General features: G+C 47.4%; 1 protein-coding gene across 3 annotated transcripts; it reads right to left on the bottom strand.

The window, feature by feature from the left end:
* Positions 1 to 2,748: 2,748 nt before the first annotated feature.
* Positions 2,749 to 27,539, bottom strand: UNC45B (unc-45 myosin chaperone B). 3 transcript variants are annotated; one of them, XM_081115530.1, is made up of 20 exons: positions 27,383 to 27,539; positions 26,855 to 27,022; positions 26,248 to 26,284; positions 24,981 to 25,156; positions 23,609 to 23,698; positions 23,032 to 23,199; positions 22,314 to 22,482; positions 19,455 to 19,625; positions 16,651 to 16,822; positions 15,746 to 16,046; positions 14,624 to 14,718; positions 14,321 to 14,462; positions 13,433 to 13,573; positions 11,455 to 11,582; positions 10,462 to 10,528; positions 9,331 to 9,444; positions 8,850 to 8,965; positions 7,699 to 7,816; positions 6,122 to 6,277; positions 2,749 to 3,477 (listed from the first exon to the last, which is right to left on the bottom strand). In XM_081115530.1, the coding sequence occupies exons 2-20, from the start codon at positions 27,020 to 27,022 to the stop codon at positions 3,217 to 3,219; spliced, it is 2,790 nt and encodes a 929-aa protein (XP_080971656.1). In that variant the 5' UTR covers positions 27,383 to 27,539; the 3' UTR covers positions 2,749 to 3,216. The 3 variants fall into 3 exon arrangements, with proteins under 3 accessions (XP_080971656.1, XP_080971657.1, XP_080971658.1); XM_081115531.1 differs by having other exon boundaries at positions 27,317 to 27,473; XM_081115532.1 differs by having other exon boundaries at positions 27,391 to 27,472.
* Positions 27,540 to 27,660: the final 121 nt, after the last annotated feature.

The following is a 27,660-nucleotide window of genomic DNA, read 5'->3' on the forward strand; positions in this document are numbered from 1 at the left end:
AGAATAGTTGCACCAATAATTTAAAATAAATGTAGTAAATATACTAAAAGAGAAGATTTTAGAAGTATTATATGGGAATGAAAATAATAAAAACCAAATAGAACCATTAGGTATGCAAAATATAATAGATGAAATAAAGAACCCAAGAGATTAGGCAGGTCATAGAATAGATAAAGGTAAAATATTGATTCCTGAATTAGGTAATTAGATTGAGGACCTCTCGCAGAAAGAAGCAAGAAAAGAAAAAGAAATGTAAGGGTCACAGTGTTGCTATCGGGGGTGGACCAATGACCTTCCCCCAGCCCCGTAGCCTTCCACCTCCCTCTTTCCCACCCTTGGGCCTATGCCCCTGAGTCCAGCGCACAGTAAGTAGCACCTGAGCGGTCCAATCCGGCTCCAACTGCTGCTTTCACAGGGCACCCTGTGGCTACTCTACCTCCGCATGAACAGATGGTTCTCCATTTCACCACTGTCAGCGCTCCTGCCCAGAATCCTTTCGTTTCCTAAACACACTGAGGCCAGGTGGCCACCATTCCTTGGATGAATTTGCTAATGTAAACTGCACTTCTTGCAAGTGTTCCCCAACTCCCAAGTGACCTGTTGAAGTACAGATCCAGGTATAGGGGGAGCTCATCCTGGTATCATACTCCAACACTGCCCTAAGGAACAGGGAATATCAAACAGATATAAGGAAGGGAGCTAATTAATGTTGGCTACCCATGTACTAAGATTCATTATTTCACACTCTAGAGAAAGACATCATTCACTTTTTAACTTAAGTCTTTCAAAACATAGCATTATACAGAAAAGTGCACAAATAAGCTTGATGACAGTGAACACCCCCAGACCAAAAATTAGAAGCTCTCTTTGTGCCCTAAACAGTATCCTGACTTTTAATATCGTAAGCTTAGTTTTGTCTGGTTTTGAACCTATATGAATGGAATCACTCACTATAAGGTATAATCTGGTAGGCCCAGCTTCTTTCACTGAATATTATGTTTGTAAGTTCCCTTTATATTGTGTGTAGCAATACTTGGTTCACTTAATTGGTGTATCAACACCAATGTGTTCATTTTTTATGGACATTGGGGTGATTGATGAAAAATGTTCATTGTTGTAGACACATGTTTTTGGATGCACATAAGTGCATGTTTCTGCTGGCTGTTACCTAGGAGTTGCTGGCCATGCTTATGTTCAATTTTAGTGGATACTAATTTTCCTAAGCGGCTGTAGCAATTTACATTTCCATGTGCAATGTATAAGAGTTTCAGTGACTCCACACACTCACCAACGCTTGTTTTTTGTCAATGTTTTTAATATTAGCCATTCTGATGGGTCTACAGTGGCTTCCCATAATAATTACATTTTCCACTTTCCTGATGACTAGTAAGGCTGCGCATCTTTTACATACTTATTGGCCTCTCTTATGAAGTACCTGTTCAAGTAGTTTGCTCCAACTTTATTCTTCTTCAAGAGTCATTACTATTCTCAATTCTTTTATTTTCATATACATTTCAGAAACTACTTATTAGTGTCTGTCTCCCCAAGGGGTCAGAGTTTGGTTGGTATTTCATGGAGTCTATATGTCAATTTGGGGAGAACTTGTATCTCTAGAATGTCGAGCCATCCAATCCATGAACATGGTAGTTTCTGATTTATGTAGGATTTCTTTTTTTACCTCAATAATATTTTATAGTTTTCTATGTAAAGCCCTTCAAAATCTTGCACATGGTTTATTCCTAGGTATTTTATATGTTCTATGTTATTATAAATGGCAATTAAATTTTAATTTCCTAATTGTTACAGGTATACAGAAAAGCAACTGATTTTTATAAATTGACCTTTTATCTAAATTCACTTACTATTTCTGAGAGTTTATCTGTATATTTATTTCCTATTGTATACATGGATAATCCTGATGTGTGAATAATTTGAAAGTTTTACTTCGTGGTTTTCAATCTTCATGCTTTTCATTTCCTTTTCTTATGTTATTGCAGTAGCTAGAACCTCTAGTACAAAGCCAAATAGAGTTGATAATAGCAAGTATTGCTATTTCATTCATAATCTCAGAGAGATCATCAAATATGATGTTGGCCATAGATTTTAATACAGATAATCTTTATTAACCCAAGGAAGTCTCCTATTTTCAGTTTACTGAAAAATTTTATCATTAGTTGTTTAATTTTATCAAATGTTTTTCCTGCATCTATTGATATAATCATATCATTTTTCGTCTTCTTTCTGTCAATGTGATAAATGGAAATGTGATGGAAGCTACATATATCAGAGTCATCCCTGGGAATTTTGCTGGGTTGAGAACGGTCCTCTCTCTTCTCTTTCATTCCACGAACTATAATAACTATATAAACTTGGAACTTCTGTGGACTCTCTCTTCTACCACATGGAGAGAAAACAAGGTTAACCCAGAGGAAATCAAAACCAAGAGATGAGAGAGAGAGATAAAGACACCCACACAGACAATAATGTTGGTGACAACATTTGAATCCTGGATCTAACATTATCAGACCTTTTCCTGGATAGACAAGATATATGAACCAATGAAATTGTTTTCTTAAAGTACTCTGAATTGATCTTATTTATATTCATCATGTTCTTCTTGCTTGGAAGATTTATCCAAGCAAATTACGAAAAATGTCACACTGTTGAATATGAACTGTATTTCCATTAGAGTTGAAGGATGGGATGTGATATGGGCCTTGGACAGGGCACTGCAACTAAAACACACAGTTCTAGGCAGCAGCCTTATTCAACCAGTATGGGAGAAAGAATATGAAAATCAGCACAGATCAACATCCAGATACAATAGCACTAACCTTTATATTCACACACCTGTGAGGTCCTACCTTACCACACAATTCACTTTCCAAATATATAGAGAACTTCAGCCCATTATCCTGGCCTTTGGAATGGGTACAGAAAGAATTATCCAACCTGTCTTCCAAATTACAGATAAAAATTATCCTAGAAATTTCTAGAACATGACAGATATAGGGAGGCAGGGAGCAAGAGAGCCAATGAAACAGACAAACTTTGGGCTAAGGGGAAGATTTACAACTCAGGGAACAACCAAGTATTGTTTTACATGGAGACTTCATTGTCACTGCTATGATCCCTAACTGAACTGACACTCCAGGAGTTCCCACCTCAGGACTCTGCACAGTGTAGGATCAGCCCAGCGTCCTGGTGGTCTCCTATCTAAGACACTGGTTTAATGAAGCCATAATCCATACACTTGATGAGACATTCCCGAGCTGTCTGAACCACTGCTGCCTTCTTCTCGTCTGGTTCCTGTTTGCCCACCACGGTCAGGATCTCCAGCAGCTCACTCTCCACCAATTTCTTGGCCAGCTCAGCATCGGCCTGCAGCAGGTTGTAGGCAATGACCAGGCCCCGGTGCTGGACAGACAGCCGGTCATGCAGGCAGAGCCGCTGTAGGATCTCCAACCACTGAGTTGTCTGGAGGGGGGAAGGTGGATAAGGAAGGATTGGAGGAATCAGTGGGTGGACAGAGAGAGGAGATTTGGGACAAGAGACACAGAAGGCACTGGCCACGCCCACATTCTGGGCTCTGGAAGGGCAAGCACGCATCTGGTTATGTGCGTGGGGGACTCAGCATATGCTTTCGTGGGCCCCTTGGGACTAACTGGCTGATGCCCATCTTACCAGAGCCAGGGCGGAAATTGGAGAACTAGAAGGAACTTGAAATAATCCAATCCCTTTCGTTTTACAAGTGGAGGGACTAAGATCCAGGGAGGGGAAGTAACTTAGCTATCTATGGTCACACGTCTGAAAATAGTAGAAAATAAACATCTACCCATCCATTCATTTTTTAAAGCATGCTCGCTGCATGTCTGAGCAAAATGAGGATGGAGAGTTTCAGAGAGGAGGATTCTAACCCCGGACACATGGTCAGTGCCTGTTTCTGCTCCCCTGGTGCCCCTTGAGACATGAGCTCTAGGTATGCACTCCACCAGCCCTGACTTCACCTTCCCTAGAGTTGGAGTCTACCGTCTCTTCCATCCCTCCTCCCTGTCTCTCTTCCATTCTCAGGTGTGAAGCAGCCCAACCATTGTGCAGGGGGAAGAGGGACTCTAGACCACTCTGATCCCCCCAGGAGACAGAGATGGAGCTGAGAATAGACCCAGGAGACGTGGCTCTTAATCATTCAATGGACACTCATGGGCAGCAGAGGAGAATAGTTATCAGCATGGGTCCTGGAGTCAGAGAGACCAGTGTTCAGGTCCCAGCTCGGCCACTTACCAATCGTACGACTTCAGCTAAATTATTTAACCTGCGCAAGCCTCAGTAGCCTCATCTATTGTCTGTGATGCCTATCTCTTAACATTGCGATGATTTAGTAAGATGATGCATGGAAAGAGCCTAGCATGGGAGCTGGAGCATAGTGAGAGCCCAACAAGTGAGAGTAGACGGGGATGATGATTTTAGACACTAATCCAAAGATTTCCTTTTTGCTTCCTTGTACCTATTTCCCTCACCCTCCATTAGTAAACGGGGATAACTTTCTACATGCACTGCTCTCAGATGGGGAGACGACAGAGGGGAAGAAAGAGTGAATTATTGGCTTCTGAGATTCTGGGCAGATTTTTGTAAACTCTACACTGAGTCTCCTACCACAAAGAAAAGAAATGAAAGTTCAGCTAGGATTCAGGGAAAGATTTAATGCTGATGGATTGATAATGGGTCAGGTGTCTATCACTCCCTGCGAGGAGTCACTGGGGCCTAAAGGAAGGGTGATGATCCTATTGGGATAGGATCCCAGCAGAAAAATCTGTTGCCTGGCTTCCCAGGGCATATTTCTGCAGGTGTGAGACTGTAGAGAGGCCCAGCATCCAACATGTCCCCAAGATTGTACAAAAGATGGGTCTGGCCAGCTTCAAAGAGTCCACAGGATGCCACTGTGGGGACAGGAACGCAGCCAGTATTTCTGAGCCCCTTGAAAAAGGGAGAAGTGGCCAGGAGTGGGTCGGCAACCCTAAAGGATGCGAATTCCTTCCCAGTTAACTAGCTGTGTGGCCTTGGGCTCCTTTTCTGCACTCAGTTTCCTCATCGGTAAAATAGGGATAATAATCGTCAGGCCCACTGCACAGAGTTTGGGGAAGGATTCCATGAATGACTTAGAGCAACACCTGGAACCCAGTAGGTGGAAGAGTCACAGAGTGCCCTGCAGGGGGACTGTCAGAAGGAGCTGTGTGACCAGTTACTTCAGCAGAGGCTGCTTAGGGCAGCAGTTTCAGTGTGGTCCCCAGGCTGGAAGCACCCCACCCTGGATACTGAATCAGAATATCTGGGGAAAGTATTTTAACCAGCCCTCCAGGTGACTCTTGCACACCTTGCAGTTTTGAGAAGCTTGCCTTAGGGAAAGTGCTGAGTCCAAGAACCAAGTAGGATAAGCTACATCTGGCAGACACCCCTCCCCTGGTGCCAGAACAGCATGAGCACTGCGGACTTCAGAGAACACACACACACACACACACACACACACACACACACACACACACACCTGGAACTGAGCACCTAAAAGACTCTGCCTTTAAAGTGGACTTGAGTGCATCTGAATTGGAGTGTTCACATTTTTCTGCATCAGTGGGAATGATGGCCATGAACAAAGTTCAGTTTGGCGAAGTAAAGTGTCATCTGCACCCCCATGTTCATGACTATGTAAATATCACTTTCATTATACCCTGCTTCGATGGTCACAGTGCCACCAAAGGAGCTGAACATCATGTCCTCTTAAGGGAGATCCCCAGGATACACCAGCCACGTCCATGCTGCTCCTGGGGAGCTTGAGGCTTCACAGCAGTACTTAGTGTTGTTGTTATTATTAAGTAATTTGTTACAAGCACCACCAAAGGCAATGGGTAAAACTATAGTGGGAGAGATTTGAACTTGGAAATGCAGAAAGTTCAAATAATATAAGGGGTCTAATAGTACAGACTCTCCTCTCCTTAGGTGGTAAGGGCTGGGAGTGGTTCCAAGGGGCAGGGCCTTCCCCAGAGGATCATACAGGGCCGTGTGGTCTGGGTGTGGACGTATTCCCTAGAGCCTGCCCCCCTTTCAGGCCACCAGGGCCCACTCTTACCACTTGGGTCATCTTGAGGCACAGTTTCTTATGTGCAGCTGTCAGCATGGCCAGGGCCCCTGCGGCGGCATTCTGTACCTTGTCATCATCCTCCCCACAGAGCAGTACCACCAGCTTCAGCCTGTCATTCCCGTCAGCCAGGAACCTCTCCTGTACCTATGGGAGGAAGGTACATGGCTCAGAGAAAAATGCCCTCACCTGCCCAGCCTGGGACAGAAAGATGCACCTGAAGCCACGGTCCCTAACCCAAGATCTCTCAGGGCATTCCTTTAAGCAGTTCACCTATACCACCTCTCCGAGGAAGTCTTCCCTGATTAACAGAGTGAAGGTTAAAGGTAGCATAGGTGAACCGCTCAAAGGAAAGCTGCTCCAAAAGGAGTCAAAGATCACAGCTGCCCAAGTTATGACCCTCCACCTGTGTGTCTCTGAAGCTGGATCAGCGGTCCTCAGAAGTGAGAGTATGGCAGAGATAGTCAGTGTGGTCCCCTCTCATGGGACACAGTTGTGAATGGGAAGTAGCTACCCCAAAAGGAGTACGTTCCCCCACCACTTGCACCTAGATGTGGTTATGACTAGTTCTCAGCAATAGAATGTGAGTGGAAAGTGATGTGTGTCACTTCCAGGCCACCATGGTAGGGGCCTCTCCCATGGTCTCTCTCCTCATTCACCATCTGAATAGAGGCCACTCCCAAGGTGGCAGAGGAGTAGACAGTTCTTGATGATCAGAGAAGCCTGGATCCCCGAGTCACTGCTTGGAGGCGAGCCGCCTGATCCAAATGTGAGCGAGAAATGATACGAGTGAGAAATGAACTATCCTGTTAGGACCACTGTATATTTTTATTTTGTTGTAGTTGGTGCTCCCACAGGGAAGGCTGCTGCCCCTTCCCGTTGCTCTTCCCCTCCCCTTTCCCCTTGGACATACCCTCTTCTCCCACATGGCTGCCATGCCCCCAGCCCAGCCTTAGGCCAGCTCCCTGGCAGGCCCTAGAAGCTTTATATCTTTTGACTTTAACAGGCTTTCTGGGTCGAGTTTTCCTCCTAAAACAGTGAGAAGATCTGAGACTTAAGGAGAAACAAAGTGCATCTCACACTAGGCCCTCCATGAGTGCCCAGGAGGGCCAGTTGGCCTGGTCTCCATGTTCATGAGGAACCTCAGATTTACACCTACCCTGTTGTTACCTCTGATGAAGTTATGCCTACAGGCACAGCAAAATACTCTAACAGGATGGAATGGAGAAGACATGCATTCATCACATGGTTACAATTTATCCCATTACTGGACCATGAGGCCATTGACATGTTCTGAATTCATTATATTGTTATATAAATCCTGTGATGATTCTGTGAAGCACACAGTTATAGTGCAATGCAGTTTCTATGGAAATGGCAATAGTTATTCATGTTAACATTTAAAATATCCTAAAATTGTAACTGTTTTTGCATTTCTTCCATATATATATATATATAATGCTATCTTAGTACCATTGTAACTGCCTCCAATCTCTCACCAGGCCCTGGCCTATGACCTGACTCTCCATGCCTCCATCATTCCCTGTCCCCATGCTGAGCCCCCTCACCTCCTTGTTCAACACCATGTTACACATGCACTCGGTGGCTGCCTGCCGCAGCTGGTCATGATTCTCAAACATGTAGTTCTCGATGTCTGGCAAGGCCTTCTCCTTAAAGATCTTCTGCCTATGGTGGGAGGAGTGGAGGAAGAGAGGCCACTGAGTTCTCCATCGTGACCATTTGAGGGTTTTGGCCACCCAGGTGCCCTTTCCCCATCCTAGTGATGTCCCTCCCACATCCTTGGAGAGCATGGTTTCTGTGGCATTAATCCTGTCTCCAGCTCCAGAAGGGGCACCAGTGGGCATAAACTGAATGACATAGCATAGCATCCTGGCCACAGTGATGGGTTCCAGGGTGAAAATGTCACCTAGCAGGAGATTCTTTTTTTTTTTCTTTTTTTCTAGCCTCACCCAAGTATATATTTATTGATTTTAGAGAGAGAGGAAGGGAGAGAGAGAAACATTGATGTCAGAGAGGAACATCGATCAGTTGCCTCCCATTTGTGCCTTGGCCAGGGATCAAACCTTTTGGTGTGCAGGACAATGCTCCACCCAACTGACCCACCTGGCCAGGGCTGGAGATTCTTTTGTATTATTGCTGGGGAACAGAAATTCTCTTTTTCTCTCTTTCCTACTGGATATTATGAAGAAGCCTTGTGACTATGAGAGAGGGGCAAAGGCCATCTGAAGAGTTAAGACAACAGACAGTAGAGGTGCAGAGAACCAGGCCTCAGGACAGCTTTGTAACCCCTGCATGAAGCTGCACATGAATCCGGAGTACCCCAGACTTTATTTACATGAGCCGGTAAATTCCCTTTATGCATAAACCAGTTGGAGCTGAGTTTTCTGCCACTTGGTACCAAAAGAATCTCAACCATCTCCCGCTTCTGAGAAGGAATATACTGTACATTTTCCCCTCCCATCCCCCTGGGCATCTTTTTACAACTTCAGAAAGAAGTATTTTCAGTCTCCTCTGCCTTGTGCATTCACCTTGTGGTTTTTCCAAGTGCTAATTCAAATCCCTCCCGCTGTGTTTCTTCCCACTGCCTTTGATCCTGTCCTTGGAGGAGAGCAGTTTTTGTACATAGTATTCGTGAAATTCAACCGAACACTTCATGGGACACCTCTCTTCACTACTTTTCCCTCCATACCCCACTCACCGGAGTTTGTCATTCCGCCCAGACAGGTTGGTGAGGGCCAGGAGAGCCTCATAATTCTGCAGCCCATCCCTCTGTGTGTCCAGGAGTCTCACAAGGGGCCGCACCACCTCATATACCTGTGGGGAGGGGTTGAGGAGCTGGTCAGGTGGAGACCATGATCCCCCAGTTCCTGACATTTATAGGTGTCCAGATTTAGCATCTCCAAAGCACTTGTCCACCCATTGGTCTGATTTGACCTTAACGATGATCCTGAAAGGCAGGATCATTTCCTTTATTTTGCAGATTTGATGAGTTCCTGAGAGGACAGCCTTGTTTGTCATAGGCAGAGCTAGGTCTGGAAGCCAGGCACCTCCAATTCATTGCCCTCTCTGTGAGAGTACCATGCCCCCTCCCAAGCCAGGAGCAGGGTGACAGGAAGAAAGGCCCCTAGGAGCAGAGGAGACTCTTCCCATTGCCCCATCCCATCCACCCAAACACCCACCCGCTCCCCAGGGAAGGCGATGTCCGGATTGGAGACAGCAGCGATCTTTGCTAGGGCATGGGCTGCCTTCACCTTTCCCACGTCTGTGCCCTCCAAAGCCAGGGGAATCAGGGCCTGCAAGAAAGGGCACAGTCATTCCTGGGTCACAGACATCTAGAGGCCCCTCTCCCCACCCTCTCTCCAGCTGCTGTCTGTCTGTTCCATCAGAAGTACAGGAAGGCTCTGCGATATAATCAATTCTTGAGCATCATGGAAAACAATTAAATAATCACAGATTCACTCCCTCTGGTTCCCAGTGCACATCAAGGATTCATCCCCACTCTCCTACCGTCCAAACATTCATTTGGTTTTCAGAAAAATAAACAGATCGCCCTGGCCTGGTAGCTCAGTTGGTTAGGGCGTTGTCCCAATACGCCAAGGTTGCGAGTTTGATCCCTGGTCAGGGCACATACAAGAATCAACCAATGAGCGCATAAATTAGTGGAACAACAAATCAATGTTTCTCTCTCTCTCATCAATAAACACAAATAAAAAAACGAAAATAAATGGCTTCAGTTATGAGTTATCTGTTTAAAAAAATAACAAATAGATCAATCCATGGATTTTTTACTTTCTGCCTAAGTCAAACCTAATCATAACGGCAGCCATTTATTGAGCACCTACTATGAGCCAATACTTTGTGCAAGTGTGTGATTCCAACCTCACCCTTCCATTTTACAGATGAGGAAACTGTGGCTCAGGGAGATTAAGCAATTTGCCCAAAGTTATGCAACTGACAAGGGGACAAGCAAGGACTCAAGGACAAGTCTTGTGCAGCAAAGTGCACAGTTTTTGTATCTGCACCATGCTTCCCTCCAGCAGCCAGGAGGACAGATGGGATTCCACAGTAAGTCCCACGACACATCATAGAATCAGGCAGAAATTGGATTGGGGCCATGAGCACAGACAGCAGTTACCTGAATGACCATATTCCAGGAGGTCGGCTTGGGACAGGGGGTACATTATTCTTGAGCCAGGAAAAGATTGTGCATGTGTACGTGCACACACACACACACACACACACACACACAGTGTGCTCCTCCCCAGTAGAGCACCTTCTACAATGGCAAGAACCGTATCCTGCTCAATTACCTTGCCACCACCTTGAGCCACGATGGCGCCTCGGTCCTTTGGGTTGTCGCACAGTGCCAGGAATACCCTGTGGGGTAAGGATAAGGACATTTAATGCACCAGCACACCCTTCCCAGGCATCAGCAGGCCGGCCAGTCGGCCCGGGGAAGCCCTGGGAAGCCCCACCAGCGCGCATGTGCACCTTGGGAAGGTACCACCCAGAACATAAGTGTCTGGGAAGGAAGTGAGGCCAAGCGAGGCTGCAAAGAGCCACCTCATCCTTATTTAGGGGGACAACGAATGGCTCCTTGCTGCCCACCAACCGGGAGAAACACTTCAACATCTACACACCCCAGGACCTCTGTGACTGGGCCCTTGTCTCCCTCTCTGGTCTTACCTAGCACTGCTCCCTCCTATGCACTCCATGCTCCAGACATATTGCAGGAGAACTCCAAATACACTCATTCTTCCTCCATCTGTGCTGTGTTTGCATATGCTGTTCCCTCCACCAGGAACCCTTCCCTCCCCTACAGTTGAGTGACTCCTTTTGTTCCTTCAGGACTCTTTTTAGTTGTCACATCTTCCAGGAGGCCTTTCTGGCTGCCCACCCTCCCACCCTCCAGGCTGGCTGGTTGGGTGCCACTGCTGTGCTCCAACCAATGCTCTGTCTTTCCCCCATCATGGAACCTGCTGCATTGTATTGTCCTGTGAGCCTGTCTGCCTCCCCCACCAGGTTGCACAAACACTGTGCCTTTCATCTCTGAAATAGCAGGTCCCACACAAAACCTGGGAACCAGGGAACCAGACAGAGAGTGACCTCTTTCCTCCTGATGCATACTTCTACTTGTGATGACCTGTCCCTCCATGTCACTTTTCAATGTCGATCCCCTTTAAGCTCCTCTCCAGACCCCCCAATGGCTCATTCCCTTATTTACTCCCTGCCATTTCTCTCTCCATGCCTAGCCCCCTGCCTCCGTGCCCTCAGACCCCAGCCCTGGCCTACTGCAGCTGCACCTGGCCAGCAACTCTTTGGTCTGGTCAGTGAGGATGGCACTGTCTGCTTTCACCATGCAGGCCAGCGCAGAGATGACCCCGGCCTTCAAGAGTCGCCTCACCCGCATGTCTATGAAGTCTTTCTTGTCCTGGGGAGACAAAAGGGTGACAATGGGGAACGGGCCAATCTGTATTGGTACTTAGACGGTGCATTTCTGACTTCTCATGGTACGTTGAATAATGGCCTCCAAAGGTGTCCATGTCCTAGTCCCCAGACCCTGTGAATATGTTACCTTACATGGCACAAGGGACTTTGCAGATATGATTAAGTTAGGGATCTTGAGCTGGGGAGATAATCCTGGATTATCCAGGTAGGCCCAATATAATCACCAGGGGCTTTGTAAGAGGGAGGCAGAAGGGTCAGAGTTAGTAGTAGGACATGTAACCGCAGAAGCAAAGGGTTGAAGTAATTCAAGGTCACGAACCAAGGAAGGTGGCTTTCAGAAGCTGAAAAAGACAAGAAAACAGATTGCGCCCTCAGAGCCTCCAGAAGTAACCTGTCCTACTGATTCCTTGACTTTGACCAGTGAGACTGATATTTGGATTTCAGACCTCCAGAACCGGAAGATAATAAATTTGTGCTATTTGAGGCGATGATATTTGTGGCAATTTGTTATAACAGTAATAGGAAACTAATACACTCCTCTAGATTCCCTTTGTCCAAACAACAGCCAAGGGGGTTACAGCATGTTCTGCTATTGTGAATGTCAGAACAACTCCCCCTCTTCCTTGCCGACCCCCTCCCAGTACAGGGTCTGAGTAGCTGATAGGACCAGGCAATCAATCCCAAAGACTCTGCATTCACAGAGGAGTGAAATGAAAGAATGATAATCCGAAACACTAGATGACCCATATGTTTGTTTTTTTTGCAAACGGTTGGCTTTCCATTAGGGTATGTGGCAGGTAGGGTTAGGGGGTGTAGGCAGGAGTGAGAGGGGACAGGGAGCAGATAAAGCTGACATAACAATGGACTGGGTTTTGCTGGAAACCCAAAGTCAGCCCCAGGGTTGAAGAGTCTTGACAGATAATCCTCAGAGTAGCTGGGGAGAGACTGACAGTCATAGGCAATCTCTAGAAGCCACGTTTGAACTTTACAGGAGCAACACATGCTGTACATTCTTGCCTGCACGAAATACTACGCAGCTTTGAAAAATGATTCAGAGAATGACACGGCCATGAGAAAACACATAAAGCATTTTCCCAAATTGAGTACAAAATATGTACATTCTAACTATGAAAAGGGAAACGGTGCATAAACAAAAAGAGCCTCTGGTAGGTAAAGTAACATACCCCAGTGCCAAGTGTGGTCATGGGGAAATGATGTTACTGTGAGTGGTTCATTTCTTTTCCCTATTCTCCACCTTTTTGTGTTGCAATGTGGTTACTTTGATCATTAAAAAAAAATCTACATGTTTTACTGGGGGGGGTATATATAATAATATAATGCATATATATTCATATGCAAACCATATGTAAAGTATACCCTTGTGAGCAGGGAATCATTTGGGAAGTGCCCCAAGGGGATTTGTGACATCTTGGCTACTGCTGATCCATGTCCCTCCTCTCATTTTTCCTACTTTGCACCCATATCCCCAAATCAAGATATCCCAGAAAATAAAATTTCTATGTGTGGGGAACATAACATGCAATTGTCTGTTGTCCATGAAATCAACAACACAAATTGCAAAATGTCCATCTTTCTCAAATTACAAATTGTTGGGTTCCTTACCTCCCTCCCCCTTCCACCCTCGCCAAGCTCGAACAATAAAACTAAGAAAAACATGAGCACCACCTAGTGGGAGAAACTTACCAATATCCCCTTCAGTTTACCTTATGCCAAATTCTCCCAAACACACCCACACAGCACCCTGACATCACTATCTTTCCTTTCCACCTCTCTGATGGCACAGACCCCCTCCCACGCTGTCCCCATCCCCACCTTGGGGTGCTCCTCGGGCACATGCTGCTTGGAGAACTTGGCGAGCTGTACAAGCTCGGGAATGACCTCCTTGACGTCGTAGCTGTTGGTGCAGTTCACGAGGACGGTGGCCACCGAGTACAGGATGGTCTTGTCAGAGGTCTGGAGGCACGGGATAGGGGAGGTAGGAGGGAAAAGGCAGAAAGGAAACTTTAGACCAAACTTCTGCTTCCAAGATGGCTCCCTCGCATGCCATAGGTTGGTTTGGGCCAAGTGTGTGGCTGATCCAGTTCAGCTCAGAGAGGTACAAGCAGCACAGAGGGCAAGGGGCTGGCTCGGCGGTCATAGGGCCCACCCTCAGCAGCACCCCTGCAAGCATGGATGGGAGTCCTCTGAGTACACCCCTTGCTTTGTGCCTCTTTGAAAAGTCGAGGCCAACACCTTTCACATCGTGTGCCTACCTTCCCTGGCATGGGGATGGCCTGGGGATGGGGTAAGGGCTGGACACCTTCTGGCCTGGCCCTGGGGAAACTCTCCCAAACGTCCTCCCGTTGGTGGTGAAAAAGAGGAAAAGAGCCTGAGAGGGGGCTTGGAAGGAGAGAGGGGCCCAGAAGAGGCTTGGTACTGCCTCTTGGTCCTTCAGACCTCACTTCCTGAGGATCCCGGGGGGGAAAAATATCATCCTCTTGTTTTCCACTGCCCTGAAGGCATGAAGCGCTGTGAGCCCATTTTGTAGTCAGGTAAAATGAGGGTGGGAAAGAGGAAAATGACTGATCCAGGTTTACACAGGGAGTATAGGGTACAGCCAGGATGAGGGCACAGGGGACCAGTTTCCCAGGCTCAGCGAAGGCCCTGTGAGCCTGAATCTAATAGATCTCTCCTGAGGCCAGAGGTCAGGGCTGTACTTGCCTTGGCCATCTCGAACATGGCCTGCAGGGCAGGGATGTCCTGGACAAAGTCATCCTTCACATCAGCATCCAGGGTGAGGTAGGCCATACCCTCCACTGCCCATCGCCGGGTCCGGGTGTCTATGGATGGGTTGCACAGCCACCTGGAATTGGGGAGGGAGGGACACTAGGGAAGGGCGCCAGGGCTCAGGTCAGGACAGTGAAGCCCTTTCAGGGCAGCAGATGGGGCCTTTCACAATCTGGTGGACCCTAGGGCACACCCCGGAGAGGAGAGAGCAGGCCTGGGGAAATAGGACCCCCTTACTTGCGACACTGTTTGGCCAGCTTCTCCGTGGACCCCTCAGCAAACTGCCTGAGACCATAGTCTGTGCCACCCGCAGAGCCGAGCTTGCAGAGTCCCTGTGGAGGAGAGGGACAGTGGGCATTTGAAGGATCAGAGACACCAAAGCATGGAGACGATGCCTTGCTCAAACAGGTCCCTGTGGCTGGAACACTTTGCCCCTTTTTCTTTGCCTGGATAAACCTCTATGTATATGACAAAGTTCAGTTCAGGTGTCACCTCTTCCAAGATGCCTTCCCTGAGGCATCCAGGTGAAGGCAGATGCCCCAAAAGCTGGAAGTGCTTACCTTATCCCCTTTCCTCCACCATTTGGCCCCACAGATGTTTTGAATGCCATTTGGAAAAATCAGCACTAGATAATACTAACCTATCTGAAACTGCAGTGGTTTGAGACTTGTCAGAGCACAGACACTGGCAGAGAAATCCTCCCTTGTGGGTAACAAATTCAGATGTACAGACTTTTGCCCAGGAAATTTGGACTGTTGTTAGGAAACAAGATTCCTCCGTAAGAGAAATCTCAACTGCAGAAGCTAAACTTAGTTTTTAAAAAATTGATACAAAAAAGATAAATGGCTCAAATCCTCCTTACCCATGTGTATGAGGAAAAGGTCAATGAAAATAATTTCTGCAAAAGGAAGATGGAAAAAATGAAGCAGGTTCGACTCTGCCACATAGAAAATGCTTAATGAAACGAACTGGCGTTTTGGAGTTTGCTCTAAAAATACTTGCTGGGTAAAGCTCATCAGTGTTAGCGCCACTCAAAAGCCTGCAGGAGGCAGAAAAGGTGAAGGGATTAAACGAAAAAACAACAACAACTCATAGACAACAGCGTGGTGATTACCAAAGGGGAAGGATAATGTGGGGAGGTAGGAAAACATCAAAAGAAATAAAAAAGCATGGAGCTGTTGGAGATTAAATAACAGGGTCCACCATTCTGAAACTGTGCTCACAGCCTCCTGCATATCACCCTGCCCTGCAGGGCCTGTGGTGCTCTCAGAGGGTGGTTTCCTCAGGGACAGGGGCTACACATCATTCAACTTGATGTCCCTGGTGCCTGGCATGGTGTCTGGTACTGAACCCACTTACCACCAGTGTGCGGATCTTGATCTTCTCATTTTTGGTGGTCTTGTAGATCTCTTTGAGCAGTGACACTCCATTGGTGATGATGAACGTGGCGCGGCTGAGCTTGGTGGAGGCGTGGATGAGGGCCTCCACGGCCACCAGCTGGTCTGCCTCACGATCAGAGCCACACAGCGCTACCATCATCTCCATCACACCTTTCAGCCCCAGCAACTGATTGCCCAGGTCAAAGGGGCCTTGCAGGACCCCTGACACTGTCTGGATGGCAATCACATTCTTGTCCATGTTCTGGGGGTCAAACTTGCCCCTAAAAGAGAAGGCAAGGGAGGTGGAAAGTGTGAGAGAACTGGCCCACGGGGGTGGAAAGTGTAAGATTTGGGGGCAGACCGATTGGATTTATATCCTGGATTCATTACTCATGTGCTTGGTGACCTTAAGCAATTTTCTGAACCTCTCTGAGTCTCAGCTTCTTAATCTGGAAACTAAGGATAATACTACTACTTCACAGAGTTACAATGAGGATAAGTGACCTAACAGATGTGTCAGGGGCTTTGTTCCCCAAGAAGCACACTCTGAGACAGGACTGACATATAGGAAGAGGTTCATAGAGGGAAGAATCGAGGCCTCCCGCCAACAGCCCACACCAATGTGCCAGCCATGCGAGTGTGCCATCTTGGAAGCAGATCTTCCAGCCTCAGTCAAGCCTTCAGATGACTGCAGCCCAGGCCAAGATGTGACTGTAACTTCAAGAGAACTCCAAAGCCAGAACCACCAGTGAGCCACTCCCAAATTGTTGCCTTATTATGATAAATGATTATTGTTGTTTTGAGTTGCTAAGTTTGGGGGTAGTTTGTTACACAGCTGTTGGTAACTAATAAAAGGCCGACCCTTGAGGCCTCCAGGAAACTCACGTGATGTACTCCTCACAGATCTTGCGGAAGTGATCTCGCTCTGGGTCGCAGCGCAGGTCATCATAGAGCTTGTTGATGAGAATAGAGGCCAGCATGCGGGTGTTGTCGGTCAGGGGCAGGCAGGATGGCAGATCTGGAACCTGCCCTACCACTGTCAGGATCTTCCTGAGGCCTGCAGGACAGGTGGCAGTGGCAAGTGTAAGACCCTGCTGGGCTCTGTCCTCACAAACATCTGCCCCCCCACTCAGTCTTGTCTTATCACCAGTTTCTCTCCAGCCTGCCTTTAGGGAGCACATGGCTTATCCAGAGTGAAGGGCATTGGAAGGGGGCCAAGAGACTCAGGCTCTACACCTGACTCTGCCCCTACCTGAGCAATTCACCTCCCCACTATGGGCCTCTATTTCCTCATTTACAAAATCAAAAATAATTGATCTCAGAGGACTCTATCAGTGCTAACATTCTATAGGTTGATACATAGCCTTCTTCAAACACTGTTTTATATTCTCTTTTCTCCATGCCTCGGTTTCTTTATTTGGAAAATGGGAACAATACTACTTCCCTCATAGAGTTTGAGGACTCAATGAGATAATCTATGGAAACTGCCTAATGCCAATCCACACACATCATCATCACTCAATAAATATTCATTATTTATCTGGAATACTATATTTACTATTTATTGTTATTTTCTTCCGTTGAAGGACCTTCAGTGGCTTCCTATTACCCATCAGGCTAATGTATTTATTGCAAATGAGTAAATTAGTGAATAAATAAATGAGCACCATTTAGGTACTGAAAGAAAAGAAACAATCCTGACCTCAAAGGGCTCACAATGCAATAAGGAAGAAAGACATAAAGATTACAATAAGGTGTGGTAAGCACGGAGTGGTAACACCACAGATGGAATGATCTGCTCCAACAAGGTAAGAATTGCAAGTTATTTTGAGCACTTACTCCAAGAGCTTTATACATGTTACTTCATTTAATCCCAACAATAATCCAACTGGTTTGGAATCATTATCTTCATCTATCAAAGCAGAAAACCAAGACTTGGAGAAGTCAAGTATGTTGCCCAAGACCAGCTGGTAAGTGAGGCAGGGAGGCCACACTCTCCCAGCAATGTCTGATTCCAAAGCCCAGGATGTTAACTGTGAGGCTATGCTGCCTCTGGGACAACAGACAGCTTGACATTAGAGCCAGCTTTTAGAGGTGGCTAGGAGTTGGTCAGACCGTAGGTGGCACAGGGAAGTGGGAGGAGGAACATTCAAGGTAAATGCTGGAAAGCATGAAACTCTGAGTGGTAAGAGGGAACTGACAGTGCATGACAGTAAATGTTATGCTCTATGTACTTTACTACACATACAAAAGCACTGGCAGGGCTGGAGAGGCACAGGAAGGGGCCTCACGAACTAACCTAAATTCCCCAGCCCAGCTCTCAAAGACCACCATCAAACGCACCTGCTCCGCCTGCCACCACCTCCCCAATCTCATCTCCCACTGTTCCCTTCAATCCCTGCCCTCAGCTTGAGCATCTGTCTTATTTATATTCTGCTAGAATACTCTGTACCTCCTCTCTGTTCATCTCTGCCCCTCTCTGAATCCCAAAACTCACTTCAGGCTTGACATCCTGATGGCTCCCCTACCCAAGTTGCCCAGCCCAGTTTGCAAAACATACAACCTCAACATTGCCGCTTTTCATTAGTACACCAGCATTTTAAGTCTATATTATTTTTACCCTAGTGCTATTCATTTTGATGCCTAGAATAAATAAATATGGCTCCCCATCCACCCTACACCATAAACTGTGTGGCTGGGCTTAGATCCTCATGCAGAGAGGTCTGCTGCTGCTCAGCCTTTGCAACATGTGCAGAGAGGACCAGAACTGGGGGTGAGGCTTAAGCATCAGAGTAATTTATTAATGGGCATTTTGCTGAGATCTGTGTAAACCAAACAAGAGAAGTGCAATATCAAAATAGAATTTACTTCTAGCAGGTAAAGCTGACTTGAACCTTTTAGAACAATGAATGGTCTAAATGTCATTAAGCCTGTTAGAGAATTTATTGTAGCATATTATAAAGCCATGGATATGATTCCTGAAACAATTTTTTAAAATTTTATTTATTGATTTTAGAGAAAGAGGAAGGAGGGAGGGAGAGAGAGAAAGAGAGAGAGAAATGAAGGAAGGGAGAGAGAGACAGAGAGAAACAGCAATTTGTTGTTCCACGTATTTATGCTTTCATTGGTTGATTCTTGTGTGTGCCCTGACCATAGATCGAACCTGCAACCTTGGCATATGGGGACGATGCTCTAACCAACTGATCTACCCAGCCAGGGCTGATTCCTGAACAACTAAAGAAGTTAATTTAGGAGAGGTTAACACCCAGGAGCCAGCAAATTCTGCGACTATCTGCTAGAACGTTGTTACTGGGCTTTGTATAAAGTGCACATGATGCTATCTCTCCCTTCTAGAAGGTCTATGAAGTATTTTGCCAATCATGAGACTTCAGGAATGTGACCCTGTGGTTGAGAGTCCTGTTTGTTCTTTAACACTTACCTCCATTTGCTAGAAAACAACACCCAGATGTTTTTTGGCCTGTTTGGACATTTCCTGGGTATGGTCAGGACCGTAATTCAGAGACTTGACCTATATCTTCACCAGCTCACCAGTGGACCCTAATACGCTAATGCTTTTCCCCGGCTTTTCGGTTTGGAATAGAGACTCCTCCCACTTTCTGCTCAGTACAAGGTGCCCTGGTGCCCACTGGAAAGGCTGGAGTGAGCCCCAGACCAGCCCACTTCCTCACCGTTATCCACCACGTAGATGGTGCGTGAGTTGTCGTGGTCAGAGAGGTCCTTCCTGGGGACGTTCTTATTGAGCAGGTTCAGGGCCTGATCTCTGCCCTGGCCAGACACCTTCTTACTGACCAGCATGTCGAGCAGGTGACTGGTGATCTGCTTCAGGTCCTTCTTGGTGTCTGAGGAAAGAGGGAACATGGGGTAAATAGAGAGCCTCAGGTACTTAGGAGCAGGAAAGGAAGAGGCTTCTAGAACGACTCTGGAAATACCAAATCTAGTGATATTGGAATTTCCCGGGAGACTACAGCATTGTCCACCTCACCCCCAAAAAGGGAGCGAAATCCCTTGACAACACTTGAGGGTCCTCCAGCCACTCTGAGCACTGGCTTCATTCCATCCTTGAACGGCTGTTCTTCATTCCAGGTCATGATTGGCAGGGATCCAGTGATGCTTTGTGTAATTTTCAATAAATTGATTTAATACAATGCTTTTCAGAAAGGAAATTTATACTCCTTACAGACATCTTCCTCCCCACAGATTCAGACAGGCCGGAAGCCTGAATTCAAGCCTCTCCGTCTGGGATGCCTGGTCCTCCCCTCCCACTGGGAATCTCAAAAGGCAAATGCCTTTTCCTGCTCTGCCTCGTCTGACCTCTGAGACTTGGAGACTTTTGTTGTCGTTCTAGGTTAGAGCCCAAAGGCAGGCAGACATACATGCAGGCAGGAAGGAAAGCTTTCCAAACCATTTCATATAAATGCATGAAGAAGGAATGAGGCTATTTAACTAGGGAAGGAAAGACATAAGTGGACGTGATAGCTTGTTTTCAGATAAAGATATGTCATGAGGGTGAGATAACAGACTTATTCCATAAGGCTGCAGAGGGTATAATTGGGACCAGAGGTGGGCGGATGCCACAGGGAGATAGACTTGAAATCAAGATATTAAATTTTTAGCAGATAGCTAATAGCTCACTACCTTGCAGGGAAGTTGTGGCCCCCAACAAACCACACCTGTAATTATTCATGCTCTTGGGGAGTCCCCTCCCACACTGGACCTGGGTTGGTCATGTGACTTACAGCACACCCAGAGGCTTAAAAGCACTTGCACACTGGGGTTTGTCCGTTTAGAATCCAGCCACCTTGTTACATAGAAATCCAAGCTGCCCACCAGAGAGGCCACAAGGAGTAAAACCAAGGTGCCCTGGCCAGCATCTCCAGGTAACCACCACTCACACAACTGAGGCCAGTTTGCACCCTCCAATGATTCTAGTGCAGAAAAGGAACGTGGCTTGCTGGCCATTACAATAGCAAGTCCGAACCATATCAAGAATCCAGGACTCCAAAAGGTTAACATTATTAATCTACAAAGAGCTCTTATGAATCAGTGAGAAAGCACTGATGCTCCAGTAGAAAAAATAGGTAACAGTGCCTGGCTGGTGTGGTTCAGCGGTTGAGCATCGACCTAGGATCCAGAAAATCGCAGTTCAATTCCCGGTCAGGGCGCATGCCTGGGTTGTGGGCTCGATCCCCAGTGGGGGGTGTGCAGGAGGCAGCCAATCAATGACTCTGATCATTGATGTTTCTACCTCTCCCTCTCCCTTCCTCTCTCTGAAATCGATAAAGACATTTATAAAAAATAATAATAAAAAAATAAATAAAATGATGCCTAGGACCTGGTTGTGCAGGAAGAAGCATGAGTCCATATACATGTATATAGGAATGAAACAAATGTAAAATTAATAATTACTAAAGTAAAAAGGAATCCTTTTAAGAATATTAAATGGTATGCAATACAAACAGAATGCTCGGTGAAGAAAAAACACAAAACTACCCATAGCCAAATTCTGATTTTGTTAAATAGATATTTATATGGGTGGACAGAAAAAAGGTTATTAAAAAAAACAACCAAGTAAACAAATCCTAGCCAGTTTTGCTCAGCGGTTAGAGCATCGGCCCACAGACTGAAGTGTCCCAGGTTCGATTCCAGCCAAGGGCACGTACCTGGTTGCAGGCTCAATCCCCGGCCCTGGTCAGGGCACATGCAGTAGGCAACCAATCCATGTCTCTCTCTCTCCCTCTCCCTTCCACTTTCTCTGAAAAACAATGGAAAAATATCCCCTGGAAAGATTTTTAAAAAAGAAAAAAGAAAAAAAGTTTATCTGGAGGGGTAATCCAGGGTTTTTTTCATCGTTACACATTTCTAAATTTTCCCAAATTTCTCCAATAAGCCTCTGTTCCTTTTTTAAATTGGGTAAAGTATACATAAAATAAACTTGACATTTTAACCATTTCTGAGCGTATAACTCAGTGGTGTTAAGTACATTCATATTGTTGTGCAACTATCACCACCACCTATCTCCAAAACTTTTTCATCTGGTAAAACTGAAACCCTGTACCCATTAAATAACTTCTCATTTTCTCCTACCCCATCCCTGGCAATTGCAATTCTACTTTCTGTTTCTGTGAGTATGATAATTTTAGAAACTGTGTGTATGTGGAATCGTACAGTATTTGTCTTTTTGTGACTGGCTTATTTCACTTAGCATCATGTCCTCGAGATTCATCCATGCCGTATCATGTGTCAGAATTTCCTTCCTTTTTAAAGCTGAGTAAATATTCCATTATATATATAATATACATGTATGCACCACATTTTGTTTATCCACTTGTCCGTCAGTGGACGCCTGATTTGCTTCTGCCTTTAAGTTACTGTACATAATGCTGCTACGCATCTGTTAGTTTTATCACCAGAAAATAAGTATGAAAATAAAACCAGGCCACCTCCACATACAAGAAATTCCCAGTCTGAGGTGGTAACTGACTCTCCCTTGTCCCCCCCCCGAACCCAAACTGAAGACTGTCTCCTACCTAGAACCAGGGCCTCCTCCTTCCCTTGGTGCTCCCGCTTGTCCTCCCCCGACAGAGAGTCAATGATGGCCTGGAGCAGGCTGCAGACGGCCAGAGACGTCTCTCCGTCGTCCACGGCCATGAGGCTACAGATTCGGTCTATGCGGACCGCGTGGAGAATCACCGTGGCCTAGACCCCAGCAAACCACAGTCAGCCGCGCGCCCCCCCCTCCAGCTCCGTGCAGGTTAGGGAGCTGCAGGTAAGCACCCCATGCAGAAGGGGAATAGCCCAGGGAGCCACCGCGTCACAGCCCATGGTCTGGGAAAGCCCTTGACACGAGCCATGCCCCTCTGCGGAGGTTTAAGAGCCACCGACTGCACGGAGTCATGGAGCACTTGTGATGCGGCTACTTCACATGGAGATGTGCTATGAGGATAAAGCACACACTGGATTTTGAAGAATTAGTATGAAAAGTGTAAACTATCATAGCCTTTGCATTCAGCTCTTCCTCACAGATGACTTTCAATAACTATCTTCTCACAGACCCACTTCCAGTTCAGAGGAAAAACAGAGGAGCCATCTCTGTTGAATACTTAACGATAAAACCAAAATTGGAGGGGACACTTTAGACCCTGCATCAGGGTCTGTTTATGCCAGGCACCTCCTGCCCACATGTCACCCTCCAGGTCCTCGGATGGGCAGCCATTCATGCCAAGCACCCCACACCCAGGCCCTCACCCTAGCCCGGTGGCCACTGCACATGCCAGACAGGGTCCGCACTGCGGCCAGCACCAGCTGAAGCCTTTTAGTGTCCATAAGCTGCAGAAGCAGGGCCACTCCGTTGTTCTGGAAGATCCTTTCAGCCCCTGCTTCTTCACGGCCCAGTACAATGAGGTTGTTGGCAGCCTGAAAGAGGGAAGAGAAAATGAGGGTGGGGAGGAGGGTTTGGCTGCCGAGGCCTTGGCCACGGGCCAAATGCAGGGTCTGGTTCAAGAACTGGATCTTCAAAACATCTTCATATTCTTTCCCCCTATAATCTTACTCCTGGAAACATAGCCCAACACTATAATTCAAAAGAAAGACACAGTAACTTGCATAAAGACCAACTTGATGAAGTATACGGCAATCATTACAGACAAATGAAAAAACTACCGAGCAACTTGGACAAAAACAAAGGTAAGCAGAATCAGAATAGTAGGTTCAACTCTAACAGCACTTAAGTTAAAATAAAACTGTGTATATCTGTGCTTATGGATAAGGGCTTTAAAAAAGTAGAGAGGTGTTCAATTAATTAAACAAAGAGGCCAGCACTCACCTTCTCCAGCCGGTCAGCTTCACTGTTTTCATCCAGGAGGATCTCAAACATCGTCTGAACCCTGGAGTCTGTGGAGAACTGCACACGGAGCTGAGGAAGGGTGAGGGAGTGTGGAAAGAAGCAGGCAGAGCTCCATGTTAGTCAGCTCAGTAAATATTAGTGTACTTTGAGCCCTTGCACTGTGATTCATTCATTCATTCATTCACTCATTTATTTCAACAAATGTTTACTGAACAACTACTATGTGCCAGACACTGTTGTAGGTGCTTAGATGCTAAGGGTAGAATCAAATCCTTGCCCCAACAAAGCTTACAATCTAGTTACATTCCCTCTCCCATTTGGTCATCGCAAGTCTTGGAAGGCAAGGGATCATCACCCCAATTATGGAGTCTAGTAAACAGCTATTAGACATTTAAATAGGAGCTAAAACAGAAATATACCTCCAGGATCGGAAACCCGAAGCAGTTTTAAAGTAGCTCCTCGAGCAATTAAAGCCATTATGTTTAGATGTCTCATCCCTCACAGTCGCAACCCCAACCCCAATGCTCTGAAGCTTTCATAAAGTGACCACACTGATCCTCATCTCCCATCTCACCAGCTCCTTCTGTACCCCCACTACCTTGTTGTGCCGGTCCACACTGCCTCCAGTTTCCATCCTGGCCTCAGGGAAGGGAGGGGTCTCTCATGCACCGCCCTTTCTTTGAGCGCTCCTTAGTTTGTATTTCTTCAGCCCCGAGTCTACATACACCCTGGACAGTGGATCCAGCATGGGGTCCCACCATAGGGCTGCCCCAGGCACATACGAGTTACTGAGTCTTGGAGTCAGGAGCTGAGTGATCAGTCACACTCTTGCTCCTACAGAGGGAAAACTGACACACCAGGGGGTCCCTCAAAAAATTGGTAGCTAAGGCAGGACTAAGGTGCAGGATTCCTCACCTCTGGTCCAAGTTCTCCCCTCTTTACTCCATTTTCCTAGAAAAGATTTCCTGTTCCTACTGGCTCCTGACTCTATCTGCCACCAGTACCCCCGCCCCATTCGTAGGTATCTCAGCTGCCTTTACCCTCCTAGAAAGAGAGAAAGAGTTGCAGACATACTACGTTGCGATGTAAAAAACAAAAACAAAAACAAAAAAACCCTCCATCTGGAATGTAAAAGGCCCATGTTCTAGTCTGGCTGGCTCGAACCCTTAAAGGAGCATCACAGCATCTCTGATCACGCACAGACAGGCGCAGCTGCTCAGCTGTTCTGTGGTACCTGCCTGTGCCATGTGTTCTCAAGGACTAGCCTTGCCCTGATGTCCTGCTTCTCTAACATGTCCCTGACAGGAATGGGGGGAGGTAGTCAAGGCTTGTGGGCAGGGGTCTGGCTCACCTTCTCCTGGATGCTAGTATTGAGCCTCCTCAGTGTCTCCTGGAAGTTCTGGTTCCGTGGCTCGAGGGTGGCACAGCGCTGCACATCCTTGAAGGCCTGGTCCAACTTCCCCAGGCGCTCCAGTGCCTGGCATCGCCGATACAGAGCCTTGATATCCGAGGAGTTGATATCAATGGCTAGTGAGGGTGACAGGCAAGGTCTTAGGGGACTGGGCTACAGACCACCTTTCTTCCTCCCCTGCCATTGCCCCCAATCTCTTCCTTTGAGATCACCTACCCATGTGGACTATCTGCCCCAAGGCTCCCCTTTGTTAAGGAGAGAGTAAAAAACATAGCCTCAAGGATGGAATGGCATTTAAGGGTCATCTTGACCAACTCCTGATGCTCCAGAATCTGCTACATGATGATCCCTGTCAAGCGCTCATCCAACTGGTGCTTGCATACCTCAAGCAGTGGGGAGCTTTCTCCTGTTCAAGGCAGCCAGGCAGCTCCATCATAAAGCCCTTCCCTTTTCCTCCCTGAAACATAACTCTCTGTGTTTGCCCCTTTATCCTATGTCCAGTCCTGAAACCCTTGAGATGAAATCCAATCTTTCTTCCTTGTGACAGCTTTTGCTTTTTAGGGATTTGAAGACAGGTCTCCATCCCACCTGGAAGCTGCCTTCTCTGAGCTAAATATTTGCCACTCCCCTTGACTGCTCTTCACAGGATGTGTTTCCAGTCCCCTCTCCAGCTGGTTCCCTCCCTTCTGAACTTATTCCAGGCTCCCCGTTTCTCCTAGAAGAACGGTAAGGAGATCAAAACCCAACACAGACCTGAAGCCAAGAGAAGTCTTCCAGTGTTGATCGTGCACTTAAGCCAATGCTGACTTACGTTTCTTTTTTTTATGTTTATTTCTCCTGGTGTTTGTGGAACAGGCAGGTGCCTCCCTCCTCCCCAGAGGAAGCTGGGTCCCCAGGGAGTAGATGGGCTGATGGACCTGGTTCTAGGGATCCCCCATGAGGATACCCCAATTTACAACAAAGGGGGGGTGTCATTACCACGACAAAAATTTCCAGAGCAATCTCTTGAGAAAAGAAACTGCTCTAACATATTTGACATGTAACTCCATTTGCAAAAAGGTGACTTAAGGATGGATGGCACATATGAAGCCCCACCTACAATGCCTAGGATGGCTTTTATACAAATTGTAATTCCTGTATCAAGAGCCTCCTTCACAAAACAGGGATGCTCAGGGGGGTGGGGCAAGGGCAAAAGGGGGTGGCTCACCTCTGGAGGCATCAGAAGCCGCCTGAGCATAGCTCTCCTGAGAAAGAGAAAGAGGAGACTTGGTTAATGTCGGCCCAATGCAGAGGCGGCCTGAGAGGGTCCCCATGGGAAAGGGAGGGCGCTTGCTGGGAGCTGCGGGCTGTCAGAGGCCCAGGGGAGGGCCCCTCGCGGGCCATGGAAAAGTGGGCGAGCTTTGGCCTCAGGCAAACTTGGGTTTGAATCAGGCTTTGCTACTAACTACCTGGGAGATCTTGGGCAAGATATTGAACCCTCTGAGCCTTGAGATTCTTATCTGCAGTGTAAGCGTGACAGACAGCAGCTGCCTCACGGGGCTGTTGTTAAGATGCCACAAAATAACATATGAAGGGCCCCTGGCTTGATGCCAGTTCCCTAGGCTGGTTCCCAGCTGGGGGAATTTCTGTCTCTCAGAGGAGTGGGTCGGGGGGTGGGTCTAGGAAAGCAGTGAGAGGCCCTTCTCCAGCCCAAGGGGGCCAGGTGAGAGGGCTGGGACGGTGGAGGACAGATGATGCCTATGGGACCAGCGATGGGGCTGCCTCCACCCCCCTGCATCGCAGCCGGGGCCCCCAGCCTCCCCCCCGCCCCAGACCGTCTTCAGGCCACAGGCCGCCCGGTTGCGATAGAGCGTGGCCAGCAGGGCCTTATCCTTGGTGAGTTTCAGGGCCTGGCTGTAGCTCTTTGTCGCGGCCTTGTAGTCCTGCAGCTGGAAGTGCCGGTTCCCTTCCTCCTTCAGCTGCACAGCTTCCACCTCTGCCATCTGTGGGGACAGGGCAGCTCTGTCTGGCAGCCACTCTCCAGACCCAGGGTGGACTCCTGGCTTGAGGTCTGGAGCTCCAGGGTCCCCTTCCACCAGGATGGAACGTGAGGATTCTACCTGGAAGGGACCTATGCCCAGCACCCCCAAATCCATTACCCAGAAGAACATTACAGTATTTGCTTGAAGAGTGGCCCGAGTTGAGAGGGGTCTCAGAGTCCCTGGGCCTCCCTCTCTGTTCCTCCCAGCTGGGCAGGTGAAGCCACCACGCCAAAGACCTAAAGTCTCATGTCAGACCTTAAAAGTTCTTGTTGCCGCTCCCCGCTTCTCCCTCCCAGTCCAGGAACATTCAGACTGGCTCACTTTCTCACAAGGACAATGCTCTTGGTCTGTTCTCTTGCGACGCTGCTTCTCTGAGCTCCGGTGTGAACCCCCAGCCAGTCAGCCTCAGTCTGCCCCTCCCTGCCCCCACCCAGGAGACTTTATCGCCCCTGCCAGTGGCTCCAGACCATATTTGGCCACAGGGGCAGGTGCCCCTGGAGTCTGTCATTGATACTCAGGGCCCTCCCCCTCCCCAGACTGGACAGTCAGAACCACGTGGAGGTGGGTGCTGACTAACATCTACCCCTGCACCCTGCTCA

This window comes from Miniopterus schreibersii, assembly GCF_964146895.1.
Source record: "Miniopterus schreibersii genome assembly, chromosome: 16".
Classification (NCBI taxonomy): Eukaryota; Metazoa; Chordata; class Mammalia; order Chiroptera; family Miniopteridae; genus Miniopterus; species Miniopterus schreibersii.